Source organism: Anneissia japonica, unplaced genomic scaffold, assembly GCF_011630105.1.
Source record: "Anneissia japonica isolate Jap-2015-1 unplaced genomic scaffold, ASM1163010v1 scaffold9870_len254840_cov161, whole genome shotgun sequence".
In the NCBI taxonomy this organism is placed as follows: Eukaryota; Metazoa; Echinodermata; class Crinoidea; order Comatulida; family Comatulidae; genus Anneissia; species Anneissia japonica.
This window is the reverse complement of record NW_022737280.1, coordinates 164257-182471: the sequence shown is the minus strand read 5'-3', so window position 1 is coordinate 182471 and position 18215 is coordinate 164257. Positions and strand designations below refer to the sequence as shown.

General features: G+C 34.0%; 2 protein-coding genes across 4 annotated transcripts in view; both read right to left on the bottom strand.

The window, feature by feature from the left end:
- LOC117117286 overlaps nucleotides 1-513 on the bottom strand; it is a 13481-nt gene extending 12968 nt beyond the window's left edge. The window contains exon 1 of the mRNA XM_033261545.1: nucleotides 509-513. The gene's annotated coding sequence lies outside the window, so the exon portion shown is untranslated. The remainder of the gene's footprint in view (nucleotides 1-508) is intronic.
- LOC117117287 lies at nucleotides 76-13527 on the bottom strand. Of its 3 annotated transcripts, XM_033261546.1 has the most exons (5): nucleotides 13355-13527; nucleotides 6840-6890; nucleotides 5552-5656; nucleotides 5307-5357; nucleotides 76-1093 (listed from the first exon to the last, which is right to left on the bottom strand). In XM_033261546.1, exons 2-5 carry the CDS (start codon nucleotides 6859-6861, stop codon nucleotides 432-434), a joined length of 840 nt encoding a protein of 279 aa, XP_033117437.1. In that variant the 5' UTR covers nucleotides 6862-6890; nucleotides 13355-13527; the 3' UTR covers nucleotides 76-431. The 3 variants fall into 3 exon arrangements, with proteins under 3 accessions (XP_033117437.1, XP_033117438.1, XP_033117439.1); XM_033261547.1 differs by lacking the exon at nucleotides 5307-5357; XM_033261548.1 differs by lacking the exons at nucleotides 5307-5357; nucleotides 5552-5656.
- Between the last annotated feature and the right edge of the window lie 4688 nt (nucleotides 13528-18215).

Genomic DNA, 18215 nt, shown 5'->3' with positions numbered 1-18215 from the left:
TCGTGTCAGTGTCACCAGTCAACATTAGTTCTACTTGGTCATCAGCTATAAATATAATAAGTATTTTATTCATGTTCTATCAGCATGTATCCAAGCAGGGATGTAGTTATGGCAGGAGGGGGGTCACCCAGTCTTGAAGTTCTCTACCCAGCCTAAAGCTAAAATTTCACAGCTTTTTACCCACGTTTATTAATCATCTTGCATATCCTTAAAATCCACATATATTATTTAAAGTTTACCAATGTTGATTTGAATATATTTTAATTGCCATGTAAGTAAACATAGTATAATCTAAACATTTCTTCTTTATGATTTTCTTGTATAATACATATGCAGTTGTAGTATGCATGTTTCTAGAATGTGTGAGAGTACCTTGTTGTATGTAGGTTATTTAAACCTGAATGATGATCAAAAAGATTGAAATTAAAATCCTATAAAACAATAAAAATTATGATTAAGATAGTTACACTAAATACTGAAGAGATATTAAAGGTATAAACCAATTTACCTGTAGATGGAGATTCTAGTGTAGCAAAATCCTTATTACCTTTCCCAGTCCCCCTCAACCCAAGAGGGTCATTTTTTGAATCAATAATGAGATGTGTTGTTATGTTTCTCATAACGTCATCCATGTTATCTTTACAAACCCTGCCTCTATGCTCCAAGTCCGCAAATAATTCCCATCTGTCAGTGTTTTGTTCACAGCTGTAAAGTTTTGAGGTCTTCTTGACATCACTGTCTTTGAGATTCTCTAAAAACTTGATCAACTTTAGCCTGCTAGGTGCAAACTTTGATATAGCGACTGTCCTGGTATTAAAAGGTGTTCTCTCTGTCAATTTTCGTACTTCTGGTTCCATGCCAAATGGCCTAGTTACATTGATAGTATCATATAGTACTGCAGGATCTGCAGGACTCAGATGTCCAGAACTGCATACCAATTCAAACAATTCAATCACCTTGGTGGCAGCATATAGCTTATTAGGCTCAGTTACAAAGTCTCTGTACAAAACTTTCAGCATATTGATGTATCCATGGCGATCATACCATCCTGACATGGATGATAATATTTCTCTGAAATCATCATCAGAGATTCCTAAAAAAAAATATACAATTTCTTTTTATAAATGACTAGATCTCTGCAAGAGAAGAGTTATTGTACTGTTCAGGCAATGGCCAATTCAATTACTTTTTTATACCTCCTTGAAAATACTGTGCTGTAAATATCAACTTTTTATCAAAAGGCAATTTATGGTGCTCTTTTTTTATACCCATTTGTCATCAGAGTGTATGGTAGATATGCACAGTTGTAAATGTACAAATGCTATTAGAATTTTTTAAACTAAAAAAACAAAAAAATTAATACTTACAATAATAATAATAATCTTTTAAAAAAATTTATTCTTGGAGATTCAAGTGTATCGTATATATGTAGTGTAACAGTGTAATAAGTACAGTATAAGTACATTTTTTTAGCTAAGCAAATTTTTGGTGGGAAGAGGAACCATTCCTGGAAAAATTTCAGTTGTTAAGAAAAATCCAATTTTTATATATTTTATCAAGATTGATAAATATAATACAAAATTGCTAGTTTAGCTAAATTTAGACAATCCTAAACATGAAAACAATGTAAAATAAGAGTGAAATTTGATTTTTTTTTTTTTTGTGTTACACACAAAAAATAATCTCATTAGGGATGGTGCCAATTTTATTGTATTTCGTGTACCACGGTTTCCTGATCATTACTTGCGGTAACCGTGTAAACTATGTTACTGCAATTTTGTTTATGCAACCACACGCTGTTTTCGGTAATCCCGTTCACAAATTGACCAATGACTGTTGACTGAGCATCTAAGCATGATGATAATTACACAGCAAATGATTAGAACTTAATGCCACGGACCAATACTACCATGAAATATGCTATGGGTTGTAAAAAAAAAAAAAACACCGCCCATGGTTTTAACTTTTAAATATTTTAGCTGGGTTTTTCCTATAGTATTTACACCATTGTCGGCAAACAGAAATATAGTAATAGTAAATAATGCACTACTACTGTATAATAAAGTACAATTCTTCTCCTGTGTAAACACGCTACAGACAGACAGAGTGTGTACAGTGCAGGATTGTTGTATTTCATCATAGAAACATTAATTGTATAGCATATTAGTATTTATAAAACTTTATTATATCGTCCTAGTCAGCCTGAGAACGTTCACAGGAAAAATTCATAGTCAGGAAGCCCCGAGAACTTTTTCCATAGCCTCATATTTGTAGCTACAGTTCTTTCTTTCAGGTGCATTCCAAAGTCCAGGCCAAGCGATCAACAGGGAAAGCTGTATTAGCTATTGAATCTATTGCTCACACCCATCCGACTGTTGAAAGCACGTTTCTGTTGCATGGCTGACTTTCACAAGGAATTATAATTATATTGAGAAACTCCAGACTACGATAACGTGTTTATATATATACCCTTGCGTATCTAAAACATTTAGCACAGGGGAACTGATTGGGGAAAAAGATTTTGAGTGCGGGATGGAAAATGAAATATACCTAAATGGCAAACAAAAGTGAGGTGATTGTTAACTATAGCGTAATTTTTTGCTGTGGATAAATATTTCAAACATGATGGCCTTCTTCCGTGTGAGGACAACTGACAAGAAATAGAGCAAGGATTGTATTTAAGAATTTAAATAACAACGGATACTGATTAAAGGCGATGAAATAAATAATTCAGAATAAACAATGATGATAAAGGCCTGGGAAAAAAGAACGAAATTAATTATAAATAAATAATTTAGTCTGATCAAGTCTTATTTAAACCCCTATTTGTGATTTGGTTCTAACTATCCATTTTAATTCTTTTTTACGTCTATTGGAAAGGGATGAAAACTATTTTGAGGGGAATCTTTTTATAAGATTCTAAGGCGCAGGACAGTGAGACATTTTATACCTTGTTTTTAGCTTATTTATTTTATAAAAAATTGACGAAAGTGGGACATTAAAACTAAAATTTTGTTTTCTTAGGCCTACTGTATAACCAGAATGATTTTAATTGCACTTGTCAATTTCATTTAAAAAAGTCTCGCCTCATTCAGTAAACCCGAACTGGGCTAACGACATTGTTTCCAAAATTAATTAGCTGTTGATTGTATTGCTTACACCCCTCTCACCCCCCACCCCAGCCTTCCACGCTCAGGAGAGAAGCACATTAAAATGTAGGGTAAAATAATATAATTATTTTTAAAAACAAAGCTTTTCTAATGTATTCATCAAACTAAATCAATGAAAAATACTTCAAAGACACTTATAGGCCTATGTGGCTAAATTTCAATTATATTTTTTAAAATTGCATGTCAAACTTTCTACTGTAATTGGTGATCCGCTACACTAGCGGATCACCTCTTGTTATTGTCAGGATCATCATCATCTTTTTTTTCTTATTCTTCTTAATTCTTTCTTCCCTTTTCTGTTCGCACGATATCTCAAAAAATGCCACGAGTTACGCACAATCGCTGTCAACGAACATTTGGCTTGGTCTGGAATAGTCATGGTAAGCTTTTCAACGCGCTCAGTCATGCGTGACGTCATCTACGCGCAATTTTGCATTTTTACATTATCGATCATATCAGCCTAACCAATTGCCATTTCGAAATCGTATTAAGTGAGCACTAACTTCAGGTTAATGTTGAATGTACTGTACCTTAATTTTACACGAGGTGGTCAACAGACCCCATAAAAAAGAGGGGTAGATGAGTACATACAAAAAAAAAAAAAATTAATAAATATTAAAACAGGAGAGCTCAGTACCAGGGTAATTTTCTATTTAAATTCCAAGTAGCACTTTTCCCTGTGTCTATGCAAATACCACCCCAAACCCAGTTCAGCGCTTCGCACATCACATTCTTCCAGAATATTCTCTAGATCCACCCTGTGCACAAGGCTTGTAGAGGCATCGACCTGCATGATAGTAGTTTATGGAAGTAGCTAAAAATATCTTCAATTTGCAACTAGCAAATAAATGAATCAATAAACAGCATATCATTGATCGTCATACTAACAAAAGGACATGATGAAAAAAAACTAAACGGCAGACGATAAATTAATGACAAAACTCCATATCAAAATTGGTAGATTCGTGTACCGCATGTAGAAGAGAAGACGCGGTAGATGACATTGTAATTAGTCAAACAGAATGTTCACTAGATTTCGTTAAAATTTGAACATGACCACTCCTACCTAAGTGCCGCGTATACCGCAATGTTCTTCGATACATGAAGTACTGTACAATAAATTTGGCACCATACCTTAGAGAGGGTGCACTTCATTGACTGTATAAAGTATACACAAAAGTGAGAGCGTTCCAGCGGATGCGATCTACAACCTCTGAATTTGCCTAATAACGAAAATGTCTTCGAGAAAACGGTAATCTCATATGAGAAATAGTCTCTATTTCTCATTTTATTTATCCTTTTGGGTAAAAGTAAACTTTACGCCACTGTTTTTCCATGGTTTATAATAATTAGAGTAATGCATATGCATTTGTTCTAAAAAAAATCTTTTTTTAGTAAAATTTTGCCAGGAATGGGGCTTTAAGTATTAAAGGGGTAGTGCACAACAATACCTCCTTAGATGCACAACTTGTTAGGGTAAACTGACAATTATATATTAAAGACTGGCTTTAACCTGGGATGAAATCTTGGTGAAATGAGTGAAATCATTTTTGGCTATAGTTCACAAAATCTCATAACGGGGCATACAGCCTACAATAAACACACTCTAGAATAATATATAGGAATTTTTTTTTTTTTTTTAATAATATAATTGAAAAAGAACAAAAATGTGTAGGGGTAATCCATAATTTTCAACATTTTCAAAAGAGTTTTCATAAAAGAGTACTTATGCCTACACTTTCAAACCACCCCACCCCCCCAAAGTGTATGTTTAGTACTCTTTTGAAAATGTTGATAATATGGATGGCCCCTAAAATAAATTAAACTAAAGGGTAAATGATCTCTTTCGCATGTTTCCTATCCTTGTGGCGTATTGTATTAAAGCTAACGCGATTGATCGTCAGGGACAGTATTTAATCCGTCGTGAAAAACATTAAACATGTTTAATATTCTATGACGCGCCTTCCCCGACGCAAGCCATCGTGTCTGCGTTTAACTCACACAGAAAACAAATCGCATCGGGCTGCGTTGTACAACGCTGTCTGAGTTGGCCTTAAGTCAGCTACATTTTAGATATACACAACTGTACAGTTGGGCAAACACATATTCGTTCAATAGTTTCAACATTAAATGTACCTTGACTTGGCTGCTGGTGATGTGGGCTTGATGGTAAACTATCATCATTACCTGTAGAAATAAGATCATCAATAAACAATTTATTCAAACTTCTGCAGATAAGGTGCAGTAATGTATAGGTTTACATTATTGTTTTAATGATGACAGCCTCAATATATAGTAATAGTAAATTTATTAACCCACAAACACACAAGGATGAATTTTTCAGTATAATTGATTTTCACAACAAAATATAAAATGTATACCTTCGTTGGGTTGCTTGATTAAATCTGTTTTCTTAAGTTTTTTCGTTGGTCTTTTCTGTTCGATTTGTCTCTTTTTGGGGTTCATTTCTTGTTGACCATCTCTTTCTGATAGAAAGTTGTTTAAAATGTTAATAATACTTTACCATATCATAGAACAATATTCCACAAACTTTAGGACTGACAACCTAGTTAGAGAGGAATAGGAATTCTTTCCAAACCTGATGAGGTATTGCAATGAATAATCAGTACATTTTCTAATCATGTACGATTCGACGGAGACCCACTTTCGTTTCTCAATGTTGCTCTTAATAAGACTATGGAGGAGTGCATCATTAATTATAAAACTGCAAATAACAGAAGCGGTTTGCCACATGGGATTGGTTTGGTTTCCCAACCTTGAAATTTCTCTTTAATCTTTGAGCAAGCCACTTTATCTATATTGCTTCAGTCTACCAGGCTGTACCAGTGGGCAGAGACTTTCTGGGAGTAACCTGCGATGGACTATTGTCCCACCCAAAGAAAGCGTCATGCTCTTGTTCATTTAACACTACAGAATCTGGGAACAGGCTCCAGCCTTTAAGCCCCTAGTGGCTTAGTACTAATAATAGTATTATATAAATAAAATTAAAATTATTTTAGTGCCACCATCAAACTTTACATTGTTCTTGTTATAAGTGGGTTGAATGAAAAAATATCTAATTAGATATTCATTATTTTACAATGTTTATAATAGGTGAAATAATAAGAGACAGGTGCCAGGCCTCCCCACTTTTTGTGTTCCAGCACAAACATTTTAAGAATGCTGTAATGTCATTATTGTTATTTATTATTATTTATTATTATTATTATCATTATTATTATTTTTATTATTATTATTATTATTATTATTATTATTATTATTATTATTATTATTATTATTATTATATTTTTAAACTACTGTTAAGTATTTCTATAAAATTGTTTGAGTAGCAGCTAGCATCAATAGAAGTATAAGAAGGTAGTGCAACGGCATACCTACTGAAAATTTGAAATTACAGTGGCAAATACTACTTAATTTCCCAAATATGAGTATAGGGTATAAAGAAATAATGAGAGTCAAAATGTTTACACACATTTTCAACTTCATTAAAATGTTATAAGCTTGTTTCTGAACAATTCAGGGCACTTATTTAAACCATACAGTAGTTTATGTGGGACAGTGATGAAAGTTTCATGATTATTTAAATATTTGAAGCATTTTCATATTTTTATTTTTTCTGAAGTAAATCATAACTGAGAATAAACTCACCTTCTGGTGTGTCCCCTTCCATAATGACTCAGTAATAAATAAATTATCAACCTATAGGAGGAGTAAACAAATTAAAAAATGCAATTTTACTATACAGTAAACAATTGAATAATCTTGTAGATAGAGTGACATTTGAAAAACTGATCACTTTGTGAGGAGTGAACATGCTGAAGAGGCAGAAGTTCCAGCAAAGGATTGCAGAAACTGGACAACCTTTCTACATCAGGAAGCAAGTGCAGATGATGTATGATGCTGTCTGGTAGGTATGTAGGTAGGAACATTTAAAATAGCATTTCAAAGACTGTTGTTGTAAAGAGGCCAAAAGTGTTCTACAATAGACGGATTTAGCGACAGGGATCTAGTAGTGACATATCTCTGGGACGATAAAGCGTGATCAGTGTAAAAGTATAGGAAAAGAAAATCTGGTTTAATAGCAGTATAACATAAAATTGTTGAAAATAGTGTGTACAGTACAGTAGTATGAATTTTAGGGTATAATCAGCCTATACATTTTATTCTTTATAAAATTTTTATGATGCAATGTAGGCGTGAGACTTTAAAAGTGTCCTGCTCATGCCTGAGATTTGGTAGGCCTACCCTTGCGGCAAAAAAAATTAATGTCGTTAAGAATCAACATCAATCAAAATATATATCACTACAAATGATAAAAACTACACCTTGTAGGTTCACAGGGAGAGTTTCTATTACTTAGTGAGGTCCAAATGTGCTTTTAGACTCAACAAGATTGGCAGTCAAAATAACATTACGGTATATGAATAGGCAAATTATTATCTTTTTAAATTTTTGATCTGACGATCTACAGAAAGGGTTATGGGTGAGTTTGTTAGGGAGCGAGTTTGTTAGGGGACGAGTTTGTTAGGGGACGACTGTGTATAGTCAGAGGGGTGAGTTTCTTAGGGTGCGACTCTGTTAGGGTGAGTTTGTTATGGGGCGACTGTGTACAGTCAGGAGGCAGAGTTTGTTGGGGGCGAATTTGTAAGGGGCGAGTTTGTAAAGGGGAGAGTTTGTAAGTGGAGGGGAGACAAGATTGCAAGAAGTGAGTTTGCTAGGGGGCGAGTTGTCTGGTTCCCTAACTTAGGCATCGACACTGTTACATACACCAAGCCTATAGCTACTGTAGTAGGCTACGACTGACCAGTTCCACAAAATGTTAATAAAAGAAAGGTCTTGGCCTATAGGTAATCTACCTTCTATTATACCCGGGTCCACATTACCTGTAGGATATTTACGGTATCCGATAATTTCAGTCGCGTCTTCAATACGGTCGCGTTATTTTCGTTATGCATTTCGGTCGCGGAGTATGCCGCACCGACGGTGCGACCGCAAATCTGGAACAGATTTTTTATAAACACAAAACTTACATAAAACATTAGTTGACTAACAATTATTTGTATTACTGTACTATAATAATATGGTTTATGATTATTAAGCCTAATATTACGTGTATCACTTAGTGCTATTTTTCTTTTTTTACAGAAACAACGAAAATGTTACAAAGTCAACTTGGTTTGAGGGAAACCACCTTCCTGCCGTTTACAAAATATACTCACGCTATCAAATGACCTTGTTGCACTGAACCCGACAATGTTAAATTCCTTGTCGCACCTTAAAAAATCAGGTTGCAAATGCGACCAAATAACCCTCAATTTCCAGTCCTAATATTTTTTTTTTAAATACATTGTAAAATACTATAGTTTAAATGGAATGTACAAATACATATATTTTAAAGCCCCATTCCCGGCAAAATTTTAGTTGTTAAGAAAATTCTAATTTTTGTATAAAGATTTATAAATATAAATAATACGGAATTTCTAGTTTAACTAAATTTTGACATTCCTAAGCATAAAAAAAATGTAAAATAAGACTGAAATTTTATTCTTTGTCCACACAAAAAATAAATGCGGATGAATTTTTCATGTTTGATTTTCCAATAGGTCGTGCGAAGAAATGTAGGAGGCGCCGAAAACATTAGCCTATCCAACACTGCTAGGCTAGGCCCAGCCTTACCTCGATTTAGGTTCTGTTATCACACATAAAAACGGCCGACATGATATTTTTTGATGCTAGTATTGACACATTGTGAAATATAATATTTCATATGAATTATTTCAAATTTGTTAAAAAACTGATTCTGAGCGAGATTTTGAATACAGTATCTCAGGCCTACTCGAACTACCGCACTGTGCGAAATGCGAAGTACTAAAACTAATCCCATTAGAGAGGGCGCACTTTATTGACTGTATAAAGTATACACATAGAGATATAATAAGAATACTAGAGCGCTAACCGCAATGTATTCGATGTTCGAAATACGCAGAGCTGTGTGTGTGTACCATCCAAGATGGCTGCCATAGATTTAGCCAATCAAATTTCGCCTAAGCGCCATCGTTTGCAATTGCGCCCTCAATTTACACGGAAAGTTCAGTACAGCTAGTTATCCGTATGTTTGAAACTCAAGCGTTGCGGTGTTTGGGTGTAATGTACACGATTTTAATTTTCATTCCTTGGTACTTTATTTTTCAATAAGATGCTCCACTTGGCCTCGTTTTGGCTACGATAGTTTAATAATTTGTTATTACCATTACTCATTATCATTAATGAGACAATAGTCAGAGGGTTTATTAATGTGTAAAAATATGTATACTAAGCCTGAAGGTGGCGCTTTACTACGACGGCAATCTTGGATGGTACACATACATAACTATGCAATGCTTCGCCATCTTGTCAGCACTCTAGTTGTTTAATAGCTCTATGAGTATACATAAAAGCGAGAAAATCCAGCGGATGCGATCTACAACCTCCGAATTTGCCTAGTAACGAAGAATTTGTCGAGAAAATGGTAATAATCTATGAAAAATAGTCTTTATTTCTCTTTTTTTTTATTCTTTTGCATAAAACTAAAATTTATGCCAATATTTTTCTATGATTTATAATAATTAAAGTAATGCATATGCATCTATTCTAAAAAAAAATCTGTTTTTAGGGAAATTTTGCAGGGAATGGGGCTTTAATATTCTGATATAAAAGTATATTTGATTAAACAAATTAAATCATAATCGTAACAACATTCTCAGGCCTTTATTATGAATAATTCATAAATTGATAAATAAATAAGTAATCAAAGACACTAGGTTACAAACTCAACATTTTATTTTGCACTACAGACTGTTTCATGAGGGCACAGCCTCAATAATCAGGTGCTCGGCTGTGAATGAAGCTTACTCGGAATAATGAAGTACTGTAGATAAAGATGATAAAAACTGTTTATAAAGAATATGCTATGTTAATTAGTACTGGACTCTCTTTTCTTTAATAGATGGATCTGAGATAGGCTATTGTTATTTAAGTTTGGTATCTTAGTAGGAACTTTCTTCTATGTCTGCATGCACTAACTGATTCGTTTCTTCGGTTAAGTGTACTAGCTTCCGGATTGCATATAATGTGATATTTCTCCTGCAGGCATAGGTTGCATCGTTTATTAACATTAGAGTATGGCTTGCATTTAATTAGTATTCGCCATTGTATTTTATGCTTTACATTGCTGTCTTTAAGTTTCCAAACATATTGGCTAAGCGTGGTACTATTTCTATATTCAACATTCCGGAATGAACAAGTATGCGCGTTATACCTACTTTTAAAAGTATTTTCGGTAAGACAGACGTACGTCTCAACCTTATTGTTTTCATCCCTTGTGATAGTAGCCTGATAAACTACACCACTGGTTGATAAATTGATAAATACAAATATGTACTTGACTTTTCACTTCTGAATTTGTAAGAAAAAGAACATGCTAAAATTATATTCAAATTGTAATTAATAACAATCGTAAAAAAACTTAAAACAACAATCATACTAAAAAAAAACAAAGAAAATTAGGCCTATGATAGTCAAGCATCGTAAAAAAAAAGACATAATAAATAAAATTAATAACTAGTCTGAAACACACGCACTAAAATCAAAGAACTTAAATAGCAGAAGAATGAGCTGCTCTGTGTACTTGCATTAAAATCGATGGAGCATTCGCCCTCCTGCGGAGAAGGTAAAATTTGAACATTTTACTAAGCGGAGATACTAAAGGAAACAAACTAACAAGAGCAGCGCCTTTATTATTACTATATAGCGCCGCCGTGCAGATGAGGTAAAATTGCTCTCCGTGTACCCACAATGCCTTTTGAACGGATGTTCCACTATATGGGGAAGCTGCTCTATCTTCTGCTATTTATTATCTTTGCCGAAATGCATAACAATACGGCGCGACCGAAATAAAGGCGCGACCGAAATGATCTGTATTCGAATATTTTTACTAGCCTAGGCCTAGCAGTAGCTAGACAGTCGTTCAATAGATATAGGCCTACAAATTGATTGAAAACATACAAATTAGAATTACAATATGTGTTTATACATCGCAGCCAAAAAAGTCCTACGACCAGTAGTAAGAAACCCAGTAGTAAGATAGGCCTAGCTAGGTAGAAGCCTAGCTGGACTAGGTTTTATATACTCACAATTGCTATAGTATTAGTAGTACTGTAGCGAATGACGTCCGGTTCGGCCGTACACTTGTTCGGCCGTAATGTATTTGTATGGAACGCCAAATAGGCACAGAGCTGTGCGTATGCTATGTGTGTGTGGTTAACAATAATCTCCCTATTGTAATCTATTTGTCTCTTATACACATCTAGATGTGTATAAGAGCCAGACAGAAACTCTTTGATGTTAAAACTATAGAGGGTGTCTTCCCACGTATGAATGAAATCTACATGAAGCTTGGTGAAACCCATAATGTGATGCACACATTAAAAGAGCTTTTAGGACTTAGTGAGTTTTCATTCTTTTACAACTTAAAAATTTTAAACAATATAGAACATTCAGAATTGAGGTGTATGTTGATAGTTGCCTTCCATTCCCATGGTCCATGGCTTCAAATCTTGCAATACCATGGATTTTCTCCAAAACAGTTCCACTTCTCCACCCCTGTAATACTACTATAAAAGTGTGTGATTAAGCGCTGCATCAAAGCTAATCATGAGTTTGATAATTCAGGATGTTTTTCAATAGATGTGGCAGGAATATTGCTGGATAACATGAAACAAATATGCCAACATATAGGATTGACACTTGAGTTAAAGATTTAAATAATTTTTAACATTATTTCTGTTGTGTCTCAAGTCAGATGTTTAAACTACCATATATATTTATGGCAAGTGAAAGAAACAAGTCCAAAGTAGTGGTAAATGCTATTGGTAAATTGTGTGAAATCCAAAGAGTTAATGGTGGCTCACATAAAAAAATTTAGACATTTTAATGTATTAATAGGCATTTTCTTTTATTGTTACATATCTTCTTCAATGATTATATCGACTATACGGTAGCATTATTGTAATACAAAATATATAAAATTTTGTTTGATTATTAACATATATAAATGCATAATAATGTACATTCGTACAGTTTCAAATATACTGTAGGCCTACAGTACAGTATATTTCCGACGAAATATACTAGGCCTATATAGCAATAGATTAACCACACACACAAAATAGTAAATTCCATAGATGATAAAACGAAATATTGTATTTTGGAATATAACTAATTAATCTCGCATTATGTAGACCTATGTATAATAAGCGTAATTATTATATACTCTACGTTTCATTCCAGAAAAAGTGATTGGTTACCGTATTTAAAATATCTTATACACTAACACGATTATATAAGTAGGCCATATAAAAATAGTAGTTATTAATGATAAATCAAATTTATCATATTTATCATATAAACTGAATTATATATTTTTTATTCTACATATTTATTTTTGGTTTTCAGGTATGTTCCAGTTGGTAAAAGGATCCCTTTTATTAACTGTTCTGCATTCATAGCGTCGTCAGGTCAGGCACCACCACCAAGCAGGTTTCTCTGGTCTTCGTGGTCATGTCTGCCTGGAAGATGGTTGATTATTGGTTTAGCAGGATATTAATCAACATGTTAAAATGCAACTATGTAAATCGTATCAATAATATTAACATAAACATCGATAGATACTCTATAAAAATCATAAAATCCATTGGTTTGATTATCAGCATAATAACATAATACTGTAATGTTAAATCATTACAAGTATTAGTATTATACTAACTTGCAAAACAACATTATAACACAAACGTAATAAAATCCACTGTTCTCCCACAAGAAATCATGGATACAGTAGCAATAGATTACAATAGGGAGATTACTATTAACCACACACACGTAGCATACGCACAGCTCTGTGCCTATTTGGCGTTCCATACAAATATATTACGGCCGAACAAGTGTACGGCCGAACCGGACGTCATTCAGTATTAGTAGTACTGTAGCTAGGTAGGCTATGTTTCCTGGTTTCCTGACTAGCTAGCAGCTAGGCCTAGGCTAGGCCTACTAACTTAGTAACTAAGCTAAGAAGCCTAGCTAGGCCTATTTGAAGTTGGAAATAACAGCAATTCGAGAAAAAAACCGACCTTTAAAACTTAGGACCTAGACCTAGGCCAACCGTAAGTGTTTATCTCAGTTAGAAAAAAAAAAGCAGGTAAGCAACAATAGTAAATTTCTTTTTAACCAAGAAACAAAACAGGTTTCAAACAAGAAATGCTACCACCACAACATCATAATCACACACAGTCCGAAGGCCTCCTATCCTATCCTAGACATTTCCGCTATGGAACGCCGTTACTGCCTTTGGTGGTTCTTTTCCGTTCGGCGCATTTGCTATTCGGCCCTTTTAACATTACGTTCGGTGCTTTTACATTACGTTCGGTGCCTTTACATTACGCTCGGTGCTTTTTACATTACGTTCGGTGCTTTTAACATTACGTTCGGTGCTTTTACATTACGTTCGGTGCCTTTACATTACGTTCGGTGCTTTTAACATTACGTTCGGTGCTTTTAACATTACGTTCGGTGCTTTTACATTACGTTCGGTGCTTTGAACATTACGTTCGGTGCTTTTAACATTACGTTCGGTGCTTTTGCTTCGGCTCTTTTATCATTTGGTGCTTTTACCTTTCGGCCCTTTCATCATTACGTACGGTTCTTTTATCATTCGGTGCTTTCATGACCTTTGAAATCGGGTCAAGTGAAAAAAATCAACGGCTGTGGGAATGAGCCTAGTGGAAAACAAAGCATATTCGACATGTGATTATTTTAGTGATAAAATTAATAACTAACGAAAACAAAAATGTCTCGATCAATCAAAACAGTATTAGAAGACCTGGATCTACATTTTCTTGTCCCTAAGTTTGAAACGGAAAGGGTATGTTCTAGTTTTTTTCCACATGATTTTGGTGGTATATTAAGGCAAATAGAAATATAAGATTATCACTATAGACCTAGTATTGAAAACAAAAATAACTAGGGGGACTCTTCTTTATTCCGGATATGAAGATGCAAGCTTATTTAAATAAAAGAAACGTAATTATTTAATTAACTAATTACCGGTAACCAAACGATTCCAAACAAGTCCAATCCCATTTTTGGCTTACATGATAAATAAAAGTTAAACTCAATATTTTCCCCCTCCAGTTGATTGATTTATTTTCCCCTCCCTTTACTGTCCGCTCGTTTTACAAATGCTCCTTCCGTGGTTATCTCGTATTTTGATTTTGATTTTCTTTTGTCTTTTTATTTTGTCTACATTTTTAATATTATATAATATATATTTTATTCTTACTTCTTAATTCATACGCAATATACGCAATTCAGCCTTTGTTGCTGCTATGTATGTTTTTGATGTTGAATTTTTAATAAATACCTCAAATAAATAATAAAAACTTAGCATTTATATTACAACAAAGATACACATTTGCAGGGGTCCCAAGTTGGAAAAAGGCAATTCGTGAAGGTTTGCGAAACTTAGTCACGTGGTACACACCGTCCATTTTGTGTCATGATCTTCCCGATGAACACATGCAAAGTATATGAGTTACGTACACTGCATATTAATTTCACACACTTAATTGGGTTTACAATTATATTATTTTATAATTAACATCACTTAGTATGGACAGCGTATTAGAATTCATATATAATCGAATATTTGCGCAAGTGCGTGCTCGGGTAAATTCCGTGCTCGCGTAAATTATTGGAATGAATTGGAATTTTTTCAATTAACTAATTACCGGTAACCAAACGATTCCAAACAAGTCCAATCCCATTTTTGGCTTACATGATAAATAAAAGTTAAACTCAATATTTTCCCCCTCCAGTTGATTGATTTATTTTCCCCTCCCTTTACTGTCCGCTCGTTTTACAAATGCTCCTTCCGTGGTTATCTCGTATTTTGATTTTTATTTTCTTTTGTCTTTTTATTTTGTCTACATTTTTAATATTATATAATATATATTTTATTCTTACTTCTTAATTCATACGCAATATACGCAATTCAGCCTTTGTTGCTGCTATGTATGTTTTTGATGTTGAATTTTTAATAAATACCTCAAATAAATAATAAAACTTAGCATTTATATTACAACAAAGATACACATTTGCAGGGGTCCCAAGTTGGAAAAAGGCAATTCGTGAAGCAGGGGTGGAGCCAGTGCAGTGGGAGGGTACAGGGGGAACACCCATCTCTTGGGGAGAAAATCATGATAGTATATATATTTAATATATATGTATAATATAGGCCTATATATATTATATATAAATCTAACGGAGAGTTAAATAGGCAATTTAACCATTAGGATGCGTACCAGTACTTAAGTACAAATAGTGTGAATGTCACTCCAAAAATGACATGGCAATTTTATAATTACTACGGTATAACTTTATTTTGGAAACGACGCTTTTAAAACAGCAGACACGCTCTTGCAGTGTGTTCATAAAAGTAACATACTGTACAGCCATAATACAATATTAAAACAGAGACTTTTAATAAAATAATATACGTTAGACAATTACACAAGTTGAATATATCACAGATCCTTTATGTCATTTAACACTTACAATTCATACATTTACAGCAAAGCAGAATTTACCGTATATATTGCGGCCAATTGACCTATACTATTTTAATATTTATAAATAATAAATAATAATAATCAAATTAATAACATAAGATTTGTATAGGGCTCGCTCATATTCTAATTTAAAGAGCAACAATCATATACCCTATAATACGGATTTTAATTACATTTTGATATACATATTTAATTAATTTTTGCTGGTCTTACATATCATTTATTTGCAAAAATAACAGAAGCTACTTAAGGGTCTATATGGCAGGATTGTCTAATTGAAGAATGCTTGCCATCGAAGGGCTCTCTTGGTCTATCGGAGAGGATTAAAGAACTGCTCAAAAATATTAAATTATTACAGTATTTATAATATGAAATTGGATATAAAGTAGTAAAATCATTAAAAAAATCTATAGAGTTACATGAAATTCGACTGCTAAAAAGATTAAAGCCCCATTCCTGGCATAATTTCAGTTTTTAAGAAAAAACTAATTTTTGTATAATGTTTTAAAGATTTATAAATATAATACGGAATTGCTAGTTTAACTAAGAATGAAAAAAATGTAAAATAAGACTGAAATTTGATTTTTTTTTTTGTGTTCCACACAAAAAATAAATGCGAATGAATTTTTCTTGTTTGATTTTGCGATAGGTCGTGAGAAGAAATACCGTAGGCGCCGAAAACATTAGCCTATCCAACGCTGCTAGGCTAGGCCTAGCCTTACCTCGATTTAGGTTCTGATATCACACATAAAAACGGCCGACATGATATTTTCCGTGATATTTTCTGTTGCTAGTATTGACACTTGTGAAATATAATATTTCATAGGAATTATTTCAAATTTGTTAAAAAACTGATTCTGACTGAGATTTTGACACTTAAACAAACATATCTCAGCCTAAACGAACGACTGCATTGTGCGAAATGCGAAGTACAAAAAAACTAATCTCATTAGAGAGGGCGCACTTTATTGACTGTATAAAGTATACATAAAAGCGAGAGTATTCCCAGTGGATGCGATCTACAACCTCTGAATTTGCCTAGTAACGATGAATTCGTCGAGGAAATGGTAATATTTTATGAGAAATAGTCAGTATTTCTCATTTTTTTAATTCTTTTGCGTAAAACTAAAATTCATGCCAATATTTTTCCATGATTTATAATAATTGGAGTAATGCAAATGCATATTTTCTATAAAAAAAAAGTCAGTTTTTAGTGAAATTTTGCCGGGAATGGGGCTTTAAATGGAATTAAAATATACGTGGAGGCCGCTAACTGTATTATACAATATTATACACAGAAACGCACATCATGTTAGACACAGAACGCATCGCGTATGACACAAAATGGCTTCTAAATTCTCAATGTCGCAACTCTTTCTATCTATGGTTCTGCCCGCCCCGCCCCGTGGGCGCCTCTGTACACTGTACATTGCTAAAAAAAAAAGGTCCCACAAACCCACAGTGTAAAAGCATACGCAAACACATGCGTTTGTTGTGGGACACAACCACTATTAGGGCCTACTGGGGGAACATTACAGTCGTGTGCCTCTAGGGGGGCACGCGCGTTTTCTGGCCATGCTCTGATTGAAGGTTGTTAAGTTTTAATATTTAATTTTGATTTTTTTTTATTATCTTTACTTTTCTTTGTTTATTGGCAAATCTTTTTATTTAATTTGTGTTTATATTGAAAATTGGAGTCGGAGGGGCACACCATCCGGTGATAGTAGTTTTTGTACCGCTTTTGCCACTCCTTAGCCCTCCTCTTTCTTTATTGATTTTGTTGTAGGCTACTGTGCTGAAAGGAAGAAAATAAAATAAGTTTGATCTCGTACGTCCAAGGTCCATGAATCCCAAATACGTTAAATCCATCTTTTTGGGAAAAACCAACTTTCTTTTGTCAGATGAAAGGTCAAGTAAAAGCCATAAAAAATATTGCATAATTACCAACCTGAGAGATTAAATGCGTAACTAAACCCAGTTGGCTGGTCTGCCAAGGCCCCCGGTCCCTGGCAGCCCCCAGCTCCGCCCATGGACGGCGAATGCCAGTCACATACGCGCCAATTGGTCAAAGACAAAAATTTTGTCGGTGCATTGATTCTGGAATGAGATAATGAAAGTTCTCTAATGACTCAAGTTTCTGCATGATGTTTTTATAGCTGCGTTAATAAAACAAATTTCTTCAAAATGTTGAATACATTTTCAACCGACCGAAAGGTCCACTGATTAATCTCAGGATACAGGATTTAGCCGCAAGGGAGGGCGCAAAAGTAACGATGGATGACCAATCGAGGTGAGATTTGTTGAAATGGTACGCTTTTTACAGGGCATCATACAACAAAGAAAGGCATACTGTATTATTTAGAAG